Source organism: Macaca fascicularis, chromosome 15, assembly GCF_037993035.2.
Source record: "Macaca fascicularis isolate 582-1 chromosome 15, T2T-MFA8v1.1".
NCBI lineage: Eukaryota > Metazoa > Chordata > Mammalia > Primates > Cercopithecidae > Macaca > Macaca fascicularis.
The window spans coordinates 113,627,753-113,652,210 of record NC_088389.1 but is presented as its reverse complement, the minus strand read 5'-3'; the positions used below and the strand labels follow the sequence as shown (position 1 = coordinate 113,652,210).

Genomic DNA, 24,458 nt, shown 5'->3' with positions numbered 1-24,458 from the left:
CACAACTGACTGACTTTCGAGATGGTTGGCCGAGGCAACTGCTTCCAGTCTTTCTCCACCACCGTCTGAGTCCTGAAGGAGTTTTCTGTCCCCAGCTTCTCTTGTCCAAGCTTGCTTTGTTTTATCAGTGAGTGTGAGTGTTCTGTTTCCTGCCCCTGAAACGAAAGTTTCTGGTAAGGGTCAGGAAAGGAGAGATGGGTTTATTCCTGATTATCTTCTGATTTAGCCACGTATTATTCTATCTTTTCCCTGGCATGGATGTCTCACACACTAAAAAGTGAAAGTGAAAGTAGAGATGCAACAAATTCACCCTGGATTATTTTAATGCAACTGTTAATAAGCTTAAATGCACAGTTGGTACGCAGTTTAAGAACAGGTAATACATGTTAATGCAACTTTTTGATTACAGTGAAAGGGAAATTCTAGTTAGATGCTTACCGTGGACAGGATACAGGACAACGAGCATAAACTGGGAGTGTGTGTCAATCTGGGAAGGTGACATGTCATCTAAAGAGAAATTTTACATAAAAATGGATACTGTACTCCTTATTTTCTCCTCAGCGCCTATCTTTTTTCTTTTTAACCAAAGTAGAAGTATTTTTTTCCATGAAAAATAGCTATAATATACCGACTTGCACTAACACTACTAGATTATGCCTACATTTAACTTGACTCAGGTTAAGTTGATAGAAGAGAAATACAGGGAGAGCAAATGTGCATTGCAAGACAAGTGCTCTTAAAGAGCTGTATATTCTTATATATACATGTATACACATATAGCACATACATACTATAATATCAACAAAATGAACTTCTGTATATGAAAAAGTTTGATCTGGACTTGGGGCAGGATGTGAATAAAAGCCTGTTTATCTGAGTGTGGAAGAGTAAGGTCTGCATTGTCCCGTGCACATTGCTACACTCAGGGCCTTATGTTAATAGATGGTAACAGGGGTCACCACAGCAAGGCTCATCTATCCCTCTGCCTATTACTGTAAATAAAGTTTTATTGAAACACAGCCAAACTTATTCATTTATGCATTGTCTAGGCTGCTTTCACACTGCAGTGATAGGGCTAAATAGTTGCAAGAGATAGTATGTCCTGCAAAGCCTGAAGTATTTTCTACATGGTACTTCACAGAGAAGATATTACTTACCCAGGGACTGTAACTTTTGCAGACTGACCTTGAACATGACCTAATTTAATTCTCCCTTTTCAGTTCCCAGAGTACTGCCACCCATAAGACATTTCTGTTCATGGAGCTCCCATACTACAAGGTTTTCTTCCTTTGAGCCCCTTTTGAAACACCACCCAGACGTGGACAGGAGACAACCATCTACTTCTTTTTAACTCAGTTGGGGAGTGGAGTCAGGAGTAATAATGGATGGGAACAATGGCTGGCACTTACTGATTACCAAGATTGTACCTCACAGCTACCCTTAGGTGGTAGCTTCTATTGTTATACCCACTTTACGGTTGAGGAAGCTGAAGCTGGAGAGGTAAAGTGTTTGGCTCTGAGTCATAAAGCTTAGATGTGGTGGAGGAAGCATTGAAATCTGCCCAGGCCATTCCACTTATCCCGTGCTGTATTCATTTATGACTCCAGAAGCCCTAGTTGTTTTGAGGCTGTGCCCACAGTAAACCTTCAGCACGATGCTTTCTGCTGTTTCTACCTTCCTGCCTCCATTGGCGAACTCCCAGTAACTAAATATCAGTGATTGAAAATAGGAAGCAATTTGCAATCTGGATTGTTTCTAGACATTGAATGGATCTAGTTAACTCTCTCATCTTCCAGGAAATTTTCATTTTAATACCTTTTGGTGATTGTTATAAAAATAGGTACTTAGGTAAGTAATATTTCTCTAGATGACACAAACCCAGAAAGACTTTCACCTGCAGGAGATGTATGTGGTTAAGGGGGCCTGAGTGAGGCACTGGTGGTTTAAAACGTAGATTAGAAACTCCTCTGATCAGACAGCCACAAAACCGAAGCCAGAGAAGCCTCAGCCCCTGGACCACGTTGTCTTTCCAAGTCTGCTAGTTGCTGGGGCCAAGTTGAGGAGACCATTGTTTGTTTTCTCTAGATTGGAGAGCTGGATAGCCATTCTGTATGCAGATTGAGACCACAGCCAATCGTAGGCAACTCTGTTAGTGGGAAGAAGTCATCCTGTCTAGAAAGCAAGACTTAAATTTTAGAAAGGGAATTAATACTGCTCTGTTCTAGTAGCATAGCTGGATTTGGCCCTTAGAATTTATTTTCTAGTTAATTTGGGGTTTATTCTGGAAGCATGCATACTATGTAATAAAAATACATTTTTAAAAGAGTACTTTTTATTTAACTTGTATGGGAGAAAAAGGATAAACCTTTGCACTTACTGACGAAACAACTGTGATTCGTTCGGGGCATTGAACGAAGTAGGTGAACTGGTATTACATTAGTAAGAACGTACTCCTTGTTCGTACCCAAAAAGAGAAATAATTATACTATCAGATTTTAGTTGTCTGTAATTTTACCTATTCTGGAGTAAAAACTAGTTACAACTCCTGAAGTTCTACATTTCTGGATTAAATGATAATGGCCTTAGATTTATCTTTATCTCTGCACATTTATTTCAAAGTCCTTTGTTTAATTCCTTGCTTCAGCCAAAACTGTGAAAATGCAAACTCGATCATGACACCTCTTGCTTTAAATCTTGCCATGGCTTCCCATCCTTTCGGGATATCCCCGCCGACCCCCTTCAATACGCTTTTGGTCCTTGAGGATGTGCTCATCGGGCTCCTGCTAACTTCTCCAGCCCCAGCTCTCCTGCCTGAGGCTGTGCACATCCTGTGGCTATTGATACCTGGAAGAGACCACCCCCTACTGCACCGCCTCTCTGCCTAGTTGACGTCTATGCACGCTTCAGGGAATACCCCAAGGACTGGTCACGTTCACCTGTTCTATGCTGTCAGCACATCTTGTACTTAATCCTCACAGAACTTTTCAATCACGTGTGAGCTTTATGCAGGCAGGAACTCAGCTTCCTAGCATTTTATTTTCAGGATCTCACATGGTACCTCTTGGATTGCATGCATGTTTTAATGTCTCATGTTCAGATGCTAGGATCTCAGCATCAATGTTCTTGTGGCATTCCTTAGTGTAGAATGATGAAGACATTGGCATTTAATACTGTGTGCTTTTGTTTACAAAAAATTGGGTTTTAGATACATAAAACATACAGTTTGAATAATTTAGCGCCCTATTTTAATGCTTAAATCAGTAAGACTTGGGATCTGAGGGCCAGTTTTCCTAAGCCCCCTACTGGATCACTGTGTTTCTTAGTGTGGAGTGAAGTTTTCTGTACTTAACTGGTTTCCAGAGATGTCCTGAGATCAGCTGTTTCCAAGCTTTCTACATACCAGCCCTACTGCATTCCAGATATATAAACACAAATATATATGTCATCTTCTGAGTAAAATGTTAATCTTATGAAAATGCGTGACCTTTAAAAATTTCTGTATATCTTAAGTATACCTGTTTTCTCTTCAAATACATGTAATTTCCCTCTCAGCTTCAATGGGAATATTTGCTATTTAAGGTTCTTATTTCCCAGGGATCCTTTAAAAATTTTAAGTTGTGAAGTTTTCATCAGTAATTAGCCATTGCTACTGTCATTCATACAAATCATCATATAATTTATTGAACAAGAAGATAAATAACATCTAAAACATTGATAATTCAAGGTACATTTTTCTCTCATTGCATTTCACTTGATATCTTCAGACACAAATTAGATGTATTAGTGTTGGTTGCTCTCTCAGCACAGAAGTAGAGACTGCTTTTTTCTTGACTGGCTAATGCTTACGACTTGATCCTTGATCTTTCTTTACCTGGTGTTTGCCAAGTACACCTGTAAACAGATCTGCGTGGTATTTGAGAGTGCAGGTGTAATTGCTTTAGATGAGCCCCTGGGTCCCTCATGAATTCAAAATGCTTTCAAGCCTTGTCACTGCTCGTCACCTTTCTCAGCACTCACTTGTGCCAACTGGGTCAGGCCCAGAAGAAAACAGAGCTGTGTGTCTGGCCATTGTATCGTTTCTGCTTGTTTAACTTTTGACGTCAGAAGCTAGGACACCGGAAGAGGCCAGTAACTACTACACCCTTGGCGAGGAACAAAAGATTATCTTGGCACCAAGTAATGGTGCCAAGTTTATTGAGTTGGGAAATCCACAGGCATTTAGCTGCCCAGGTGAGGCACAGCGTATAAATCTTACGTAGAGGGACCAGGTATTATCTTTTGCTATGATGAAGTATTTTTTGTTTCTTTTGTTTTTCCTTTTTCTATCAGGTGTGAGAATCGCCAAAAGCGTTATGTTACAGTCTCTTGGCATAACCCCGAAGGTGCATCATTTCCACAGTATAGACCAAGCGAAGCACACAGGCAGATGGGGTCAGGGATGGAAGGTGGGACTCTGCCCGCTGCATGTAATAGTCCTTCCCCCAAATAGCTTTAAGTAAACTAAATTGTATAAGGTTATCTCATTTTTATCTTATTCATGCTTTCGTTCTTTTAAGGAGTCCTCTTGTAATGTGGGTAATCCTTGTAGCAGTAAAACATGTCCTCTTCCAAAATAATTTTTAAAAAATCTTGTTATATTACATATTCCTAAATGGAGGTATGTACTTAAGACCCCTGAAAACTGGCTCAGCACTTACTTTTGGTGTGAAGAGCTAGTTCTTCCCTGGAGAGCCCAACTCTGGAGCCAGATGGATTGAGTGGGAATCCTACCTCTGCTGACGGGACATACTTGCCTAAGTCTCCTCCTTAGTAAATAGGATACTAGTGATAACATCTTCATAGAGTTATCATGAGAATTAAATGAATAATATATGTAAAGGCTTAAATCGGCACCTCGACTACATATATAAGGTGATTGATAAATGTCTGCTTTGGCATATGAATGCTTCAGAATAACCTTTTGTTCCCTTCTAAAAAGAGTGGGTAGTGATTGTTAAGACTTACCTGATCATAAAAGTTTTATTGCATACTTATGGTGTCAAGCTATCAAGTAAGGAGGTAAGGAAGTATGTTAATATGGAAGAAGATGATAAAATACCCAGAGAGGAAACCATAATGCCAACTTTCTAAGCTTAAGCTGACTGTAACAAAGAACTGGCTTTGTAACAAAGAACAAGTCTTACTGGCTTCATGCAATGCAAACATTTTTTTTCTTATGTATCTGACAGATGGAGGTGATCAGGTAGCTCTCCTGAGCAGTCTTCTACCATGTGGTGATTCAGGGATCCAAGCACATTCTATCACGAGGGTTAGCCATATTGGAGTTTTTCACTTCAGTGATGAGGATGAGGGAGAAAGTGGGAGAGAGTGAAAGAGAGAGAAAGGTGGGAAAGGGAGAAAGAAGGAGAAGGTGGAAAAGGAAGAGAGAGAAATTGAGAAAGAAAGTGAGAAAGAAAGAAAAAAGAAAGAATGAAGGAAAATGTGCTGAAGATTTTGTAAGCGATTTTAGAGGTCAAGCCTGGAGGTGGCAAACACATAACATTTCTGTACCTACTCCATTTTCTAGAACTAGTCACATGACTCCAACTATTGGCCAAGGGTTCTTGGGAATCAGATCTCCCTGTGTGCCCCGTAATGCAAAGCAAGATAGTTGAGTTTCCGTGGTAGAGTCCTGGCACAACAGGTAACCATGTGACGTATTTTCTGTTAGTGGCAGATATTTCCTATAATTATTCTATTTGTATACTTCACTGTAAACTATTTTTTAAATTCTCTGTAATGAATTCCGGGACCAATAAATGACCCAAGAATTTACAAATCATTATGTTTCTTTCTCATTTTAGAAATTTGTAGAAAGTGAGGGAATCTACTCAGATGTCTACTTCTGAACATTTTGATGTTGTACAGATAGCCAGCAAACAAGGATTTGAGGTGACGATATCTTTGTGTGTGTGTGTGTGTGATGGAGTCTCACTCTGTCACCCAGGCTGGAGTGCAGTAACACGATCTTGGCTCACCGCAACCTCTGCCTCCCGGGTTCAAGCGATTCTCCTGTCTCAGCCTCCCGAGAAACTGGGATTACAGGCGCTCACCACCACACCTGGCTAATTTTTGTATTTTTAGTAGAGATAAGGTTTTACCATATTGGTCAGGCTGGTCTTGAACTCCTAACCTCAGGCGATCTACCCACCAAAGTGCTGGGATTACAAGCATGAACCACTGCACCTGGGCTAGATGATGGTATCTTAATCTCCTCCTGACAGGCAGGATTCTATTAAAGAGCAGGTTTTTATGCTTTGCACCTTCCTGGTAGTCAGTAAATGACAAAGGTGCAAAGAAGTTAATGATCCATTGAAATTACGTCGGACAATCTACGAGTAGAGATTTTTCTTTTATTGCCCCCTAATAAATATGTCTTACTGTTGCAACCAGAATTTGTACTCAGTTCTGATGGGAAAGATAATGGCAGTTTTCTGTGTCTTATACCACCAAATGAGGAGACTTACTACTGCAGGTTTATTAATAATATTTTCCTTGAGCAGTTCTTTTGAATCATATTGGCCTCTGTACAGATCAAGCAGTTTGTTTATAAGAGTAAGCCTGGGGCCAGGTGTGATGGCACAGGCCTGTAATCCCAGCACTTTGGGAGGGTGAGGCGGGTGGATCACCTGAGGTCAGGAGTTTGAGACCAGCATGGTCTCAGAGACATGGTGAAACCCTGTCTCTACTAAAAATACAAAAAAAAAAAAAAAAAAATTTAGCTGGGCATGGTGGTGGGCACCTGTAATCCCAGCTACTTGGGAGGCTGAGGTAGGAGAATTGCTTGAACCTGGGAAGCGGAGGTTGCAGTGAGCTGAGATCACACCACTGTACTCCAGCCTGGGTGACAGAGTGAGACTCTGTCTCAAAAAAAAAAAAAAAAAAAAAAAAAGAAAAGAAAAAGAGCAAGCCTGGGAGAGTTTACAGCCACATGGACACACCTTGGGGCCGTGCTTAACTAAGCTTCAGAGTTAATATGTACCTTATGTTTTTCAGTGTTTCCTAGATCTATGGATTGATTTCGAATCCCATTTCTTCTGCCAGAGTTTAGCTATTTAACACATAGGGAAGCAATATGATATTATAGTTGATCAGGTGGCCCACAGCGTGAAACTGAGTTTGAATCCTTATTCTGCCACTTAACTACCGTGTTACCATGGGCCCTATACAGTATGTGTTTGCTAGGGCTGCCTAGGTATTTGTGGTAAGAAGCATCACAAACTGGGTGGCTTAAATAACAGAAGTTTATTTTCTCACAGTTCTGGAGGCTAGAAGTCTGAGATGGTATCAACAGGGTTGGTTTCTTCTGGGGCCTGTCTCCTTGACTTGCAGATGGCTGTCATTTCCTGTGTCTTTACATGATCTTCTGTGTGTGTGTGTGTCTGGGTTCAAATCTCTTTTTATAAGGTGACCAGTAAGATTGGATTTGGAGCTACTCTAATGACCACATTTTAACTTAATTACCTCTTTAAAGACCCATTTCCAAATATAGTCACATTCTGAAATACTGGGAGAAGAAAGATGCTTCATGATGTTGTTGTGAGCATTTGAAGAGAGGATGCATACACGTTTCCTCACACATTACCAGGAATATGGTGACTACTCGCTACATATAACTATTTTTATTACAATTATAAAGTGTATTCTATCTGTCTATGTCTTCTTTTCCAGTTGTGAGATGGCTCTCTGCATGGCTTTTCAATTACTGAGGCCTGGGATTATTGTCGTCTTTCTTGCGCCCTCATAGCATCTTAAAATGCTGCCTTCCACAGAATAATAGGGCAAAAGCCCAAGGAAGGTTGATCAAGTGGATGGGTATGAATTTTGTGCTCAGGATTTCTGAGTGGTCTTCTGTGGCTGTTGCTTTGGTGTCACTGTGGTGTCACACCATAGATGGCTGTGAAATGCTCTCAGATTTCCTGGTTCCTGGAGTGGCCTGCCCAAAAACTAGAAAAGGACCTGGAGAAGAGTAATCTCTCCATGTCAGGGACAGGAGACAGAAGTCGTTGTGCATTGTCGGGGGAGTAACTGTAAAATCACAGAACCAGATCACCAAACATAAGAATTATCCACACATTGGAGGCAATTTTTAAATCAGGCAGTTTGTCAAAGTGGTTGACTTTCCTGCAATTATTAGCTATCCCCAACATTTCTAGGCTTAATGAGAATCAATGGAATTATTTGATGCTGGTTTTATGGTAAGTTATCATCTCATGCCTAAAGAATTGACTCTTCTCTAAATTTTTGGTATTTCTTGTTTCAACTGGTATAAATGTTCTTTGCTTTAAAAAAGTGCTGCTACTGTCACAACCCAGTCACAACCTGTGTTAAATACTAGCAAGCAGGGATCCACTAGGATCAGAAGAAGGCGGCCAGATTGCAGAGTCTCTGATATAAGTTGTCAAGGAGGCCAGTATGCAGCCCATCAATCCGGAGAAGCTTGGATATGCTGGGGAATAGTGTGCTTATTAAGTCTACACATGGCTATAGTATCCATCCATAGCAGATGAGTTACACAGGCTTCATTAACTAGACACAAAGGGCATATTATTCATAGATCATGCTAGATCACTCTTAGTGAATGAGCTCTTAAACTGTGAGTCAAGGACACCACCAGCCTCACCAACGAGCGCCTTTATCCTCCATCAGATCAGCTACTGAATCTGGTTAATTTTTCTTTTGAAATACCTCTAAAAATGTTTGTCTTTTATTAAAAGGTTTTAAATAGTAACTATGAGGACTGTCACAAATAAAGAGTGCGATACAATAAGAAATATGTAGTTGGGCTTTGTCCCAGCTTCCTGGAATACAGCTCCTAAAACCCTTGGAATCTCCAGAGCGTTGAGTGTCTTTTGTATGGTAGTGAGAAGGCTGGTAGCTGGGAGCCCCTAGACCTTCAAGAGGGGATTGGACATGATTAAGACTAAGAAAGACTGACATGATTAGAAGGTTGGAACTTTCAGCCCCATCCCTGACCTCTAGGGAGGAGAGAGAAGCTGAAAATTGAGGTAATCACCAGTGGCCAGTGATGTAATCTCTCACATCTGTGCGGTAGAATCACCATAAAGCCCCCAAAACAATAGTGTTTGGATTGTTGCTGGGTTGGTGAACATACCGAGGTGCTGGGAGGGTGCTGTTCCCAGAGGAGGCATGGAAGTTCTGTGCACCCACACTCTGCTCCCATACCTTGCCCAAAGCATCTCTTCCGTTTGGCCATCCTGAGTTATATTATTTATGATAAACTGGTAAACTTAAGTCAAGTGTTTTCCTGAGTTCTGTGAGCCATTTAAGCAAAGTACAGAACCTAAAGAGGGGGGTCACAGAAACCCCTGATTTATAGGTGATTGGTCAGAAGTGTTGGTGGCAACCTGGAACTTGTGACTGGCATCTAAGTGGGGAGCAGTCTTGTGGAACTGATCCCATAACCTGTGGGGTCATTGCTAACTCTGGGTGGTATCAGAATGAAATTGGATTGTTGGACACTCAGTTGGTATCTGAAATGTTGGAGAATTGGTTGGTATGAGGAAAAAATTCACACATTTGGTGTCAGGAGAATTGTGACTGACATCAATGCAAATGTATATAAAAATGTGAATTTATATGAAGTAATTTTTAGCTGACCATAACATAATAGTTATATTCATTGCTGTGGTTTGACTGTGTCCACACTCACATCTCATCTTGAATGGTAATCCCCTTAATCCCCATGCATCTAGGGACAGAGCTGTTGGGAGGTGCTTGGATCATGTGGGCGGTTTCCCCCATGCTGTTCTCACGATAGTGAAAGAGGTCTCAGGAGATCTGATGGTTTAAGGAGGAGCTCTTCCTCCTTCACTCCTCACTCTTCTCTCTCCTGTTACCATGTGAAGAAGATCCTTGCTTCCCCTTTCGCCATGATTGTAAGTTTCCTGAGGCCTCCCAGTCATGTGGAACTGTGGGTCAGTTAAAACCTCTTTTATGTATAAATTACCCAGTCTTGGGTATTTCTTTATAGCAGTGTGAAAATGGACTAATACACCCACTGTTATGACCATAAAGGCTGAAACATGTCTTATTAGGGGTGGGTGAAACATGGAATTAAGTAACTGATTTAATGTTACCTAATTGTTCTATAAATTGATTTATCTTTCTATTAAAATTTAGAAAAAAAAAACACAGCAGGAACAACAACAAAATCCTTCCTTATTAGTCACTTGCTGTACATTTTCACTGTCCTCACAGGTCCCCATCTCCTGTTGTGGAAAAAATCCAACCATATCTCCTGACTGCTGTCTTCCCTTCCTTCCGATCATTGTATGATTGCTGGTTTTTCTTTCCTTAGTTCTTCATTTATGTTTCTCTTTCTTAAAAGTCCCCTGCAGAGTTGCCTTTAACATTTTATAATTTGTTTAATTTTTCTTTATTTGGCAGAGAAGAGCAAGTTAGTACCTTGTACCAAAACATCAACCTTGTGGAACCGAGATTAATTCAACCATATGAACATGTTATAAAGAACTTCATCCGTGAGATCAGACTTCAAAGCACAGAAATGGAAAATTTGGCCATTGCGGTGAAGAGGTATTGAAGTCCTTCCTTTATAAGTGGCCTGTGGGTGCTTTAACTTGCTCTCTGACCTGGGCGGCAAATGGACTGAACTGCATTGTCACGCTATGATATTGGTGGACTTACTGAGCTTCAGGAGTCTAGAGCTTTCAAAATTAAGCCAACACTGGAGAAGTAGGTCAGCTACCAATCAATCAGTAGGTCATCATGATCCTATTATATAAACTCTTCAGGATCAATGACTTGATACAGAACAATTAAGAGATGTATCTTACATCTTGCTGCTTAAAACACACAGGAGAAACTTTATCTAGAGAAGTAGGTGGAACACTATTTGAAGCCTGGCCTTGTTACCTACATGTATGAGACTTTGCGAGCAGGTTACTTAATCTCCCTGAGTTCAATTCCTGCATCTGTAAAATGAGGATGAATATCTTCACGTCCTCTGGGTGTTAAGACTTAGTGGATGATGTCATGGGTGAGCCCCTCACACTGCCCACCACATGGGTGCTCAGCAGTACTGCTTTGGCTCTCTCTACTCTCTAGCCCTCCTCACTTGACCCTCCCCCTCTGAACTGAAAGCCAAAGAACTATTAAACTCTTACTCTAATACAGTTCATATAAGCCATAGCTAGCTTACATAGGATATCTGATTGGTGTTAACAGCTATATCATGCAAAAAAAGAATTTATATGTGTTGCAGTCCAAACATCAGCCTCTTTGCCCCCTGGAAAAACTGCATTCCTTTAGCATATATTGGGAAAAAGAGGGCATTGTGCTTGTCACAGTTCTGGTGTGTTGTGCCCCACAGATGCTCCTTGCTGCCATGTGCTCCACCTGCAGCTCCCAAGATGCTGTGCACCCTGCTGGTTTCTGCCTGTAGCTTATAAACGCAGCCCTTTTAATAGGAGGCTGCCATGTCTGCATAGGGGCGGGTGACTTGTCTTCAATTCTGCTGTCTCTTTATCCCTCCCATCCACATGATGCTGAAACTATCTAGCTGAACCTTCGGAGTAACTAAAGGACATTATAATGTAGGAAAGAAAATATTTTAAATTCTTGATACAAAATAGGACCTTTCTTATAGTCCTAGAATCAAGCAAAAGTTAATCTATTCACAAGGGACTTCTTATGAACATTTTTAGTACCTGACTGACCGTTTTTCTCTCAAATTAGCCTTCTAGGGGCTTCCGGTAGGATAAAGCGTGGTCCTCAGAACTCCAAATTCTGTAGAGCATGCTGGAGTGTGGATCAGAGTCCCAGAGTTGGCCTCTTTTGACATGTGACAGGCAGACACACACATTGATTCTTCAGAGCACCCAATAAGTATTAAAACAGACAAACTCACAGGTATACACATAGGTACACATATACAGACCCACACAAAGGTATGTGGGTATACACACATACACATGCCCCCGTCTGAATATAATACCATGTACACCTATGAGGGAAAAAAACAGACTGGCGTGCTTGATGTTCTCATTACCAGCTAGGCTGCTTTTTCACGGTGGAGTGAGTACATCACATTAATTAGAGCTATATTGGTTTCCCCATCCACTCCCTTCTGTGCTGCTGGGGCCATCCAGAGCCAGGCTCTATGCAGAGCCTAAGTCTCCTGAAGGCTCCTTTCTTAGCTATCAGAGACGTCAGGAAGTATTTAAATGGCTACTTGTAAACCATTCCTTACATTCTTAGCCATCCATCCTCACCTCTATTTTGGATTGGGGGAGGGTTTTGGCCATTTTGCTCTGCACTGCACCCGAAGAATGGGTTCCCAGTGTCCTGGTGGGAACCCTGGACTAAGGTCACAGTGGGCAGACATTTCACTAGAAATTAGAAATTGCTGGGGCAAGCACTCTGTCATTATGCATCACCCTGATTTGCAAAAGAAGAAACACGTTGCTCAGAAGTGAAAAGGGCAGAGAGAGTCCATTACGGAGCAGTCCCAGATGTGTGGGATGGGATAGCTAGAAGAAGTAGGTGGGAAATGATCATAGCAAAGGGAGAAAGGATATGTGCCTTAGCCATTTACAGTCCCAGAGTTGACCAAAAAAACCACCAGGCATTGCTATGGAGATACATAATTTCTGGACCTCAAATAGCAGGTATTTATAAGCAGAAATGAACTGATTTCCCAAGTTTGGTTAACATAACCTTAGACAGGCTATAAGCTGAGGAAAAAGTAAATAGGAACAGAAAATAATAATGTTACTGAAAACTTTACTTTGGGGTCTTTTTCCTCCCATAATATTTCCTTGGAGTTTTATGTGGAAGCTGAACCAATGCATGAATAAATTGTGTTGTGAGGGAGTAAATAAGTCAAAAGCAGGTAAGTTGCTATAGCAGAGACCCATCAAACTAGAAGACAAAAATCTTCTATTTAAGCCCTATCATTTATTAATAGCATGTCATTTGTCCAAATGAATCACCTCTAAAGCTCATGGTTTAGATGCAAATCAATGTGCTTTGCCTCCATAGAGATGTGATTTATAATCGCACTCGTAACAGAAACAAAATTTTTCTAAAAGGTAACCTTATATACATTCTAGAACTTTAGGGGACAAATAAGAAATAATGATTGAGATCTTTTTTTCCCTTCTCACTTTAACATATAACATTGTGAGTTTTTTATAGTGAAATTTCAAAATTATATCTAACCATCACTTTGCCACGGAGTTCTTTTTTTAATCCAGGATTGTAACTCAGTCATGACAGGAAAAAAAAAAAAAGATTCAGAATTTATTGAGAGCCTCCCAGCACTTTTGATATCTTTATTCTTTGCCACAATCTAGTTTAATATCATTTTATCCAATGTATTCATTTATTTGATATAGTCAGGTACCACATCACGATGTTTTGATCACATAAATGACAGTGGTCCCATAAGAATATAATCCTATATTTTTACTGTATCTATTCTGTGTTTAGGTACACAAATACTGGCCATTGTGTTCCAGTTACTTGCAGTATTCAGTACAGTCCATGCTGTTCAGGTTTGCAGCCTAGGAGCAATATGCTATACCGTATAGCCTAGGTGTGAAGTAGGCTCTACCAGCTAGGTTGGTGTGAATACTCTGCGATGCTTGCACAATGACAAAAATCTCCAAAAGACACATTTCTCAGAATGTAAGCTAGTTGTTAAGGAATGCATGACCGTATCTAGTTTTAAAATGATTTTACACCAAAATGGTCAAATTGCCAATCTCATTTTGTTATGTAGATGGAATGGGGAATATCATTTTGAATGGTGTGTTTCTCTTCATCTGTAATATATAGGGCTTCACATAGATGAGTCTGAAGTTTCTCTTCATGTTTCAAGTTCAAGAGTGTAATGACAAGGTGTGCATCCTTTTGAATTTCAGAGCCCAGGACAAGGCAGCTATGCAGCTGAGTGAGTTGGAAGAGGAAATGGATCAGAGGATTCAGGCTGCAGAACATCAGACACGGAAAGACGTGAGTTTCTGGGTTGGCCATTCATTCAGCAGATCTTTATGAGGTGCTTTCTGTGGAGAGGGCCTAGACACTCTTCTGGGTATCATGCATGGGTACAGCAAGTCCAGCTTCCCGCAGATCCTCCCAGCAAAGGAATTTTTACTGGTGGTGTTTTTTGGGGATGGGGTAAGAAGAAATAGAAATAATAATCAAATAAAAAAGTAAAGCAAATAAGTTCAGATAGTGACAAGTACAGTAAAGAAATAACGTGCAATAGTGACTGGAAGAGGAGGCAGCTTAGGTTGGGGGTTAGAGGCCTCTTTGAAGGGGTAACATCAGAGACAAAGCCTTGGGAGAAGGCAGAGGCAGCCTTCATAGAGAAGGTGACTTGACTTTCCATACCTGTGTCACTGCCCACACCCGCTGCCCACTTTAAATCTAGATTAGAGTGAAATTAAAATTCTGTCTTCAAACTTTGGTGTTTCATAATGGAATACAGTCATCACTTGGTACCCAAAGAGATTAGTTCCAGGACTCCCCCGCAACCCTGCATACCAAAATCTGCATGCTCAAGTTTTTAGACAAATAATGTATATTTACATACAACCTACGCATATCCTCCAGTATACTTTAAATCATCTCTGGATTACTTATAATACCTAGTATTTAACACAATGTAAATGCTTTGTAAAGAGCTGTTATACCGTATTTTTATCTGCATCACTTTTACTGCTTAAAATATTTTCAATCTTTAGTGGTTGAATTTGCAGATGCAGAACCCGTGGATATGAAGGGCTGACTGTATGCCATTATTCAGCATTACAGGAACCATTTAAAGTTAAAAGTGATACGTTACCTTCAGTGATTTCCATTGAAGAAAGAATTTTTTTCTTATATTTTTGGGTGATTAATGTTTATTGAAAACAGAAAATAGACAATGCTCGGTTAAAAATGTCACTTTTATTTATTCATTCACCCTGTTAACACTGAATGGCAGCAAAATAATGTGCAAGTGGCCTGAACGTTGGCATCTGGGAGACCTCAGTTTGCATCCTGGCCCTGATCTTATCCAGGTGACATTGGGAAAATAACCCAACCTCTGAGCCTTTGTTATTCCATCTCTAAAATGGGATAATGCAACCTACCTGCCTTCACGGGAGTTAAACATGATGATCTATATGAAGTGCCCGCCACAGTACCTGCAATGTGGTGGCTGCACCCTGGTTGTTACTGTCCTGCTCTTTCCTGTGGCTCTGTGTATTCTTGATTCCTTTTAGATTCTTCACCTTAAATGGCTTTACTGCATATATACCCTGGGGTGTCTTTGTCTCCTTATACAAAGTTTAATAAGAAGCTGGACATCATATTCAACCAGATAAATGGTTCAAGATTCATGGTCCAGCTTCAGAGCAATGGATCACCCCTTCTGCTAGCACTTTCCTTTTGGTAAAAAGGAAAGAGTAAAATCATTTTTCTACCTTTTTTCTCTCTCCATCTGCTGTGTTTCATCTGTGCACTCATTCATTCATCAAACACATATCAAGCACATGTGTTATTCTGTCGTCATATGTTACTGCTTCTTCTAGATAAATGCCTCCCAAATTTGTTGCTGGTAATGAGGATATTACCATGGCCCCCACCTTTTAGAACTTCATGTTTTGTTAATTACAACATCTTTAGTTTCCTTGGCTTCAGCCCGGAGGTGGCAAACCCATGCATCTGTGGCATCATTTCTCTATTCCACAGCAATGACACATGTGGCCTGTAAGTCACCATATACACGTGGTCTCCACACCTCAGCACGCCAGTCCAGGACCTCACTGCCAGCTGAGCAGCTTTGGCACTGTGAGGAAACTGTTTGCCTGTCCATCCCAGTGTCCACCTCACACCTTTCTAAAGATAGCTTCTCTGGAATAACATGCCCAGGCCAGTCCAAGATTTTCCCTCATTTCCTTCCATTCCACACGGCTCCCCTCAGCTCTCCAGGATTCTTCACCCCCAGCTCTGGCCCAGTGGCCTTGCTGTGCCTGACTCTGCTTTGTCTCCAGCTGTTTTCTTTGCCTTGATGATTATCTCCTCAATCCTTTCCTCCTTCCCAAATTCTGCAAAGCTCAGAGGAACCCTCACTTTCTTCTTGATGCCCTCCCCTGCTCCTCTAGCCGCATTCACCTTTTCCTGACCTGGACTCCTATGGCATATATAGCATATATTGCCTTGCTTCAGTTTTTTTTTTTTTTTTTTTTTTTTTTAACTGTAACAGCTTTATGAAGGTATAATTGGCATGCAACAAACTGCATGTGAAGTACAGTATATGTGAAGTTTGGACATATGTACGCACCGTGAAACCATTCCCACAGGCAAGATCATAGGCATAGCTATCCACCCTAGAAGTTTCTTCATGCCCCTTGAAGGCATAACAAGCCTTTCTTCCTCCTTTCTTTGCCCCTTTTTGCCAGATAATCATTGTTCTATTTTCTGTCACTGTAGATTAGTTTGAAGTTTTCAGAACTGTATAGAAATGGAATCATGAAGTATATACTATTTCTTGTCTGGCTTCTTCCACTCAACATAATTATTTTGAGACGTATCCATGTAATCAATAGTTTGTTCTTTTTCATTGCCGAGTAGTATTCCATCATGTAGGGGTACCACAGTGTTTAGCCATTCATCTGTTGAAGGACCTTTGAGTTATTTCCAGGTTTTGGCTATTGCAAATTAAGCTGCTATGAATATACATGTGCAAGTCTTTATAGAGGCATAGACTTTTGTTCCTCTTGAGTAAATTCCTGGAGTGGAATGGGTTGATCATCTGTGTAGATGACTGTGTATTTTTGTAAGACACCGCCAACCTGATTTCCAGAGTGGTTGTACAGTTGTGTTTCAATCAGCAGTATATGAGAGTCCCATTCTTTCAGCATTCTAATTGGTGTGTAGAGGAATCTCATTGTGGTTTTAACTTGCATCTCTCTAATGAATAGTTGTGTGGAGAATCTTTTGTTGGGTTCATTTGCCATGTGTATAATTTTTTTTTTTTTTTTTTTTTTTTGCTGAAGTGTCTTGTTAAAAATCTTTGGCTCATTAAAAATATAGTTTTTTTTTTTAAATACTATGTTTTGAGAGTTCTTTTATATTCTGAATGCAAGTCTTCTATCAGATACCTGATCTATAAATATTTTCACCCACACTGTGACCTGTCTTTTCATTCTCCTAACAGTATCTTTTAAAGAGTATAAAGTTTTAATTTTGATTAATTGTAATTTACCAATTTTTTTCATGGATCATACTTTTCTTGTGGTCTTTAAAAATCTTTAACCCAAGTTCACAAAGATTTTCCCCTATGTTTTGTTCTATAAGCTTTATTGTTTTAGGTTACATTTAGGATCTATTTTGTATTTGGTGTCAAGATATGGATCAATGTTCATACTTGTTTTTTGCATGTAGATATCCAATTGTTCCCACACCTTTATTAAACAAGAGTAACCATTTTCCACTGAATTGCTTCTGCACTTTATCCAAAATAGTTTATTCTATGGATGTAGGTTTATTTCTGGGTTCGGTGTTCTGTTCCATTGATTACTTTGTCTATTGTTATGCTAATATTACATTGTCTTGATACCTATTGGTTTATAGTATGTCTTGATACCTATTGGTTTATAATAAGTCTTGAAATCAACTAGTATTAGTTCTTCAACTTTGTGCTTTTTTTGAAAAGTTGTTTTGGCTATTTTAGTTGCTTTAATTTCCATAGAATCAGCCTTTCAATTTCTTTTTTTAAAAAAAAGCAAACAAAAACTCAAAGTCTGCAGGGAGTTTGACTGAACTTCATTGTATCTATAGATCAATTTGGGTAGAATTGACATCTTAACAATATTGAAAATATGATTTATCTATGTCTTCTTTTAGCAATGTTTTGTGTTATTCACTGTACAGATCTTGTACATCTTAGATTTACTCAGTATGTCATATTTTGATGATCCTGTAAATAGTATTTTTAAAATTTCAATTTCCGATTGTTCATTGTGAATGTATAGAAATACATTTGAGGTTTGAGTATTTGTCTTGTATTCTGTAGCATTGCTTACATTGTTTGTACACAGTGCCTTTTTGTTGGTAGATTTTGTCAGATTTTCTAGGATGATGATTATGAAATACATTAATAATAACAGTTTTGTCTTTCGAATTTGGATGAAGCTTTTTATTTTTCTTGCCTTATTGCACTGGTTAGAAGAATAAAGGAGATGAGAACATTGAATGTGATGTTAGTAGTGTAGTGTTCATGGATGCCTTTATAAGTGGAGTAGAATCCCTTCTGTTCCTAGTTTGCTGAGTATTATTGTTGCTGTTGTTTTAATCAGGAATGGATGTTGAATTTTCTCAAATACTTTTTCTGTCTTACAATCATGTTTTTTCTTTTTTAGAATGTTAATGTGGCGAATTACATTGATTGATTTTTGAATATTAAAACAAACTTGCACTTGAGATAGGCCATAATTAGTAGTGATGTACTATCTTTTCTATAGATTGTTGAATTCAGTTTGCTAAATTTTACTTAATATTTTTGCATTCATATGCAGAAGAGATATTGGTTTGTATTTTTAATGCCTTTGTCTGATTTTGGCATCAGGCAAATTCTGGTCTCATAGAATGAGTTGGGACGTGTTCCCTCCATTCCAGTTTACTGGAAGTTTGTCAAGAGTTGACCTGAACCACTACCATGCCTCACCTGCATTACTGTAACAATCCCTTATCTGATTTCTCAGCATCTACCTGTCGCAGGTTTGGAATGAAATAGGCTAGTGATCATTTCCTTTATTGAGCTCTTGATAAAATCTTTCTTTTCTTTTTTTTTTTTGAGATGGAGTCTCGCTCTGTCGCCCAGGCTGGAGTGCAGTGGTGTGATCTCGGTTCACTGCAAGCTCCACCTCCCGGGTTCACGCCTTTCTCCTGCCTCAGCCTCTCCAGTAGCTGGGACTACAGGCACCCGCCACCACGCCCGGCTAATTTTTGTGTATTTTTTTTAGTAGAGACGGGGTTTCACCATGTAAGCCAGGATGGTCTAGATCTTCTGACCTCATGATCTGCCCGCCTCAGCCTCCCAAAATGCTGGGATTGCAGGTGTGAGTCACCACGCCCAGCCTAGATAAAGTATTTCTAAACCGTAAAATGTTTATGTTTGGGTTTGTGGCTGTGGATCTAATGAAGAGACTTGCAGTCAAGTCCATTTTGATGCCAGGAAGGCTGCCTCGTTAGTACCTCATTGTGAGACCTCTGTGTCTTCATCCACATGTGAGGCAGGCAATACTTGTTGTCTCACCTGTAAAGCTGGATGAAGTCAGCTTTTAAAAAAAGTTACCTTAAGGGAAGATATTGCTCTTCTGCTAAGCATTCCACATGGATTATTTAATTTACATGGATTATTTAATTTATATAGATTATTTAACTTGGATTATTTAATTTAATCCTTACAATAGTTAAAAAGAAAATGGAGGCATGGGTAAGTTTAGCAACTTGCCCAGGCTCCACAGCCAATGAGTGGGCAGTGAGACACACTACCTCTGGCAGGTATTTCAGAGCCTTCGTCAGAGAGGCCCTACCTTACCCTCTAGCAGACTGACTTCCTGCCACATCTCCCTGTGTTTTCTTTCTTTCTTTTTTTTTTTTGTATCATTTCCTGAAATTGTCTTTCTGTCTCCTCCACTAGAATGCATGAGAACATCAGTTTTATTGTCCCCCTCTCTGTCCCCATGTCCCCAGTCCCTTAGAACCATTGGTTGGTGATAAGTGAATATTTGTACACTGAATTTTACTGGCTATCAACATAAAACTATTTGAATACTGAATGTAAGATATAAAATTATATAATTTATTAAGAGAAAAGGAAATTTAGAGATGTTTCAGCCCATGAGAACTTCTGAATGGCAATCCCCTGACCTCCTGGGGTGCCTTATTGCCATTCTCTGCTCCAGAAGAGAAGGACACCCCTGAAAAGTACCAGCCCACAGGGAAGCACTTTGTGTATCTATTTGCAGTGATGTGATTGGGGTTTAGATAAGGGATCATCTCTAGGGAAAAGGATGCACCCAGGATGCCTTCTTGAGTCCTGATGACATGATAGGATTCCAGTAAGCATAGCAGCCCTTCACTGTGCCATATCTTTTAACTAATTATAGCAATAATTAATTAATTGATTGGCGTGTTACGGCCTCTATCACAATGTGAGTAATAGTCTTAGAGGTGTCACTCCTGGGTGAGGTGTGTATGTACGTTGTGGGATTCTGCTCTTCTGTAAGTTTTGTAGGCCTCCATTCCAAAATTGCGGTACTTCTGAAGTCAGTTGATTTCCTTCTGATATCCCTTCTCACCCTCCCTGTGTAGGAAAACTGAAGTCAGCCTTAATTTGACACAAAATGTTTCTCACCTGTGGGGTTTTGAAGGTTGTTTAAGAGGGTGAACCTATTTAAATGAACACAATATATTTTTTTTTCCTTTAGGAAAAACGCAAAGCTGAGGAAGCCCTCAGTGACCTCAGACGTCAGTATGAAACTGAAGTAGGAGATCTGCAGGTGACCATTAAAAAGCTAAGAAAGGTAGGCATGTGGCAGCTGGACTTTTAGGAACAGCCTCAGCATCTCAGTGTATCTAAGTCATTAACAACCAAAAACATTTGGAATCCTATTGAAGTGGCACATAGATCAGATTTCAGAATCAAGGAATTCTTTGGAAAGACCTTCTTTTCTTTTCTTTTTTTTTCCTTTTTTTTTTTTTTTTTTGAGACTGAGTCTTGCTCTGTCAACCAGGCTGGAGTGCAGTGGCAAGATCTTGGCTCACTGCAACCTCTGCCTCCTGGGTTCAAACAATTTTCCTGTCTCAGCCTCCTGAGTAGCTGGGATTACAGGCACATGCCACCACACCTGGCTAATTTTTGTATTTTTAGTAGAGGCAGGGTTTCACCATGTTGGCCAGGCTGGTCTCGAACTCCTGACCTCAGGTGGTCCGACTACCTTGGCCTCCCAAAGTGTTAGGATTACTGCGCCCGGCCTGAAAGACCTTCTTTTAAGAGCCCCTTGAGTTCCTCTTTATTTTCCAGGGGCCACCTGTCTTTTTCATAGATCTGATAAATATTTTCTGATCCCTTCAACCGTTGTCCATAAAACTTCAGTTTGCTTTCCTTGGTCTTCACCAGCTTAGTACTCAAGTCCTTCGTGTCTAGTGGGCTGCATGCCTCATGACTGTTTTTCTTGGTCATGTCAAATATCCCTGTGTCCCTATCCCTAGCTTATTGCAAAGTGCATGGTAAGTATTTAGGGAATATTTATTAAATGAAATGAATATTGCTCTTCTAAGTAGAAAATTTCAGATCTAGGGTACCCTGATCACCAAGAGTCACCTGTTTTTGAAGAAGAGCAGAACTTGTTGAAGTGTGAGCAAAGATGTGATTAGTGTTTTGTTTTTTTTTTTTTTTTTAATGTAGTTAGTTTTTGGCTTTTCCTCTATTTGGTTTCTAATGAGCAGGTTCTGTTTGGCTCAGTCATATCTGGCAGTTGTTTACCAGGTGGCTCTGTAGGGAGTGGAGGGGAGGGGAGGGATGCGTATCATTTGTCAATTTCCATGGTATAAATACTCCTGTCATTACTAATTTCATGCTACCAAGTTGATATCACTGAATTTAAGGTTGAGAAGAGATGCTTAAAGCAGACTCTCACCTGCCGATACAGGCTGGCTCCAGCACTGTACTAGACACACTTCTTGGATCTGTTTTTCGTTTTTCCCATAACTAATGGGAATGTGTTAGCTAAAATGAAAATGGATAATTAAAGAAGGATCATCCTTGCTGGGCATGGTGGCTCATGTCTGTAATCCTAACACTTTGGAAGGCTGAGGCAGGAGAATTGCTTGTGCTCAGGAGGTCAAGACCAGCGTGGGTGACATAGTTGAGATCCCACCACTGTAAAAATAAATAAATTAATTAATTAAAAAAATTAACTGCATGTGATAGCACATGGCTGTAGTCCCAGTGAGTCAGCAGGCTGAAGTGGGAAGATCACTTGAAGCTGGGAGAGCAAGGCTGCAGTGTGAGCCATGATTATGTCACTGCCATAAAAAATCATTTCTGAAAATGGTGATGAGATTAAGTGACAATTAGCTATACTTTGTATTTTATACACTATTGCAATGTAAACCTCTGGGATGATTAAGAATTCTCCCCAGTAGCCTCCTTAGAAAATTAACATCAATTTGAAGCTTATATCTAATTTTCAAAAGTTATTAGGCCATGCATACTATGTTTATATTACAGAATTGAATAGACCAGTCTTCTGTTTATGCTAGAGCCACAAATTCACCGAGTCAGTGCCCTGACTTATTTTTGTGGCTTCCCAAATCTTTAGTCTAAGGGAACGTCTACAAGAAGAGATGCTGCAAATGATGAGGGCCAAGTGATCTGAACAGTAAGAAAGGCCATATGTTGGGAGACCTGAATCCTTGTCAAAACTGTACCCATTTTTTCCCTGAAGCACCTGGGACAGTTCAGATCATCTTTCTGATTTTTAGTTTCTGATCTGTAAAATGCAATTAATAATAAACTGTCCTTCCTATCCATAATGACTGATATTTTATTGACTGTGCAGTTCACTAAGCTCCTTTTCATGATTTAAAAAATCAAATTCTCAAACTTTCTCTGAGGAGGCTATAAATAACCTGCTTTTAGAGATAAGGACTGAGTTCCAGAGAGGTTAAATAACTTGTTCAGAGTCACACAGCTAATAACTGATGGAGCCATGTTACTACACAGTTTGTGCTTTCTCACTTATACCAGACTTCCTGCATACCTGATGTGGTTGTTATGCAAAACAGCAAGATGTTTATTTGAGAGTACGTTAAGAGCTATAGTTTACTAATTTGTTACAATAGCCACTAACTGTGTCCTTGATTCTGAGAAACTCATTTTTTCCAGGTGGTTTTTCTTCTCTGAAGTCAAAATGCGTGTTTAAATCAATGGCTCTTCTCAGTCATAGTCAGCCTTGTGGCAGTCATGACGTTTTTATGTACACACTATCCCTTTATAGCATCTGGCAAGGTGAAGAAGGTCCAGAATCAAAGCACTTAGACTTGGTGAAATGTGGGATCCATTTTGATCAGTGCATAAACATTCCATAAATGAATCCCAGCAGATCCCCACCATTCCCAGAGGATGTAAGCTGTTTGTAGGAAAGGCATTTTGTTGTTGTTGTTCTCCAGGTTATAAATGCTGTGGAACCAGTTTAGTCTGGTAATCATAACGAGTATGTAATTGTAATAGAAATGAGTCAACCAGCAAGCAAAGCTCATGCAGAAGTGAGTTAATCCTCAAGCAAAGCTTAAATGTAGGTATTTATATAATCAAGTGTGTTTGTGTCTCTAGCTTCATGTTATACTCAGATTTTATTGATTTTAGTTATTTAATAAGCATTTCTTGAACTCACCATGAAGAGAACATATAGGCGAATCGGACGCTAATTCTGCTCTTAAAAAATCTTGCTCTCTAGGAGGGAAGGTAAGACATTTCTAAATAATTGTAATACAGAGTGGAAAGTGTTAAATGCAGGTAATACAAAGGAGAATAGAAAGATCCAGATTTCAATGTAGCATAACTGAGTAAAAGCAAGAATTGGATTGCTTAATAGTTGAATGATTTCCAAAAAGGGCTTTTCAGCTGTTTCCAGAAAAGTTCATTTCACAACCAAACCCCCTTTTTCAAATGTTTAAATTATTTAGAACAAAATTTCAAATCCTTATGGATTTTAGGTAGTTTAAAGATTTATAAAGTCGCATAATGTTGAAAATTGGTGACTTCTAGAATTCTCATATGTATATTCAAGGATAGTCCTAAACTTAAAGCAATTCAAAGTGAGTTTGTAAGCACACAACTTTTATTTGGTCTTTCAGCTCGAAGAACAGTCAAAACACATAAGTCAAAAGGAAGATGTGGCTGCATTGAAAAAACAAATTTATGATTTATCAATGGTAAGAATTACCTTTTCGCTTACAGAAATGCACTTCCTGTTAGACCACATCATCATGCTCTTATTTCAGTGTTCCAGGAAGACCAGCTTAAAGAGAAATTAATGCTATAGTTAGAAAAAGTCCTTAAAATACGTTTGATCAAAGATATTATTTATGCAGGCTTTTCCCTCAATAATATGCCACTTATTGTGAAAGCTTTAACTTATTTTTCTTACAAAGTAGTAAAGACATAGTGTTTAAGTTTTGTAAAACATGGTAAACCCTGTATTCTTCCAACATCAGCTCTGGTCTGTAGGATGTGATGCTTTGTGATGAGGATATTAGTGCCTTGCCCCTTCCTCCAAGTTTTTTTTTTTCTTTTCTGTCGCTTTTCCGTCTTACGCCAGCCACGTCTTTACTTTTAGTACTAACAAAATGGATAACATTTACATCTCTTCTGT

At 39.6% G+C, this 24,458-nt stretch overlaps 1 protein-coding gene across 2 annotated transcripts in view; it reads left to right on the top strand.

The window, feature by feature from the left end:
* The window catches only part of RASEF (RAS and EF-hand domain containing), a 230,272-nt gene that overhangs the window by 173,399 nt on the left and 32,415 nt on the right, over nt 1–24,458 (top strand). For both annotated transcript variants that reach the window (XM_005582010.5, XM_074015780.1), the window contains 4 exons: nt 10,450–10,596; nt 13,947–14,037; nt 20,508–20,603; nt 23,941–24,018. In XM_005582010.5, coding sequence (XP_005582067.3) covers nt 10,450–10,596; nt 13,947–14,037; nt 20,508–20,603; nt 23,941–24,018 — 412 coding nt within the window. The remainder of the gene's footprint in view (nt 1–10,449; nt 10,597–13,946; nt 14,038–20,507; nt 20,604–23,940; nt 24,019–24,458) is intronic.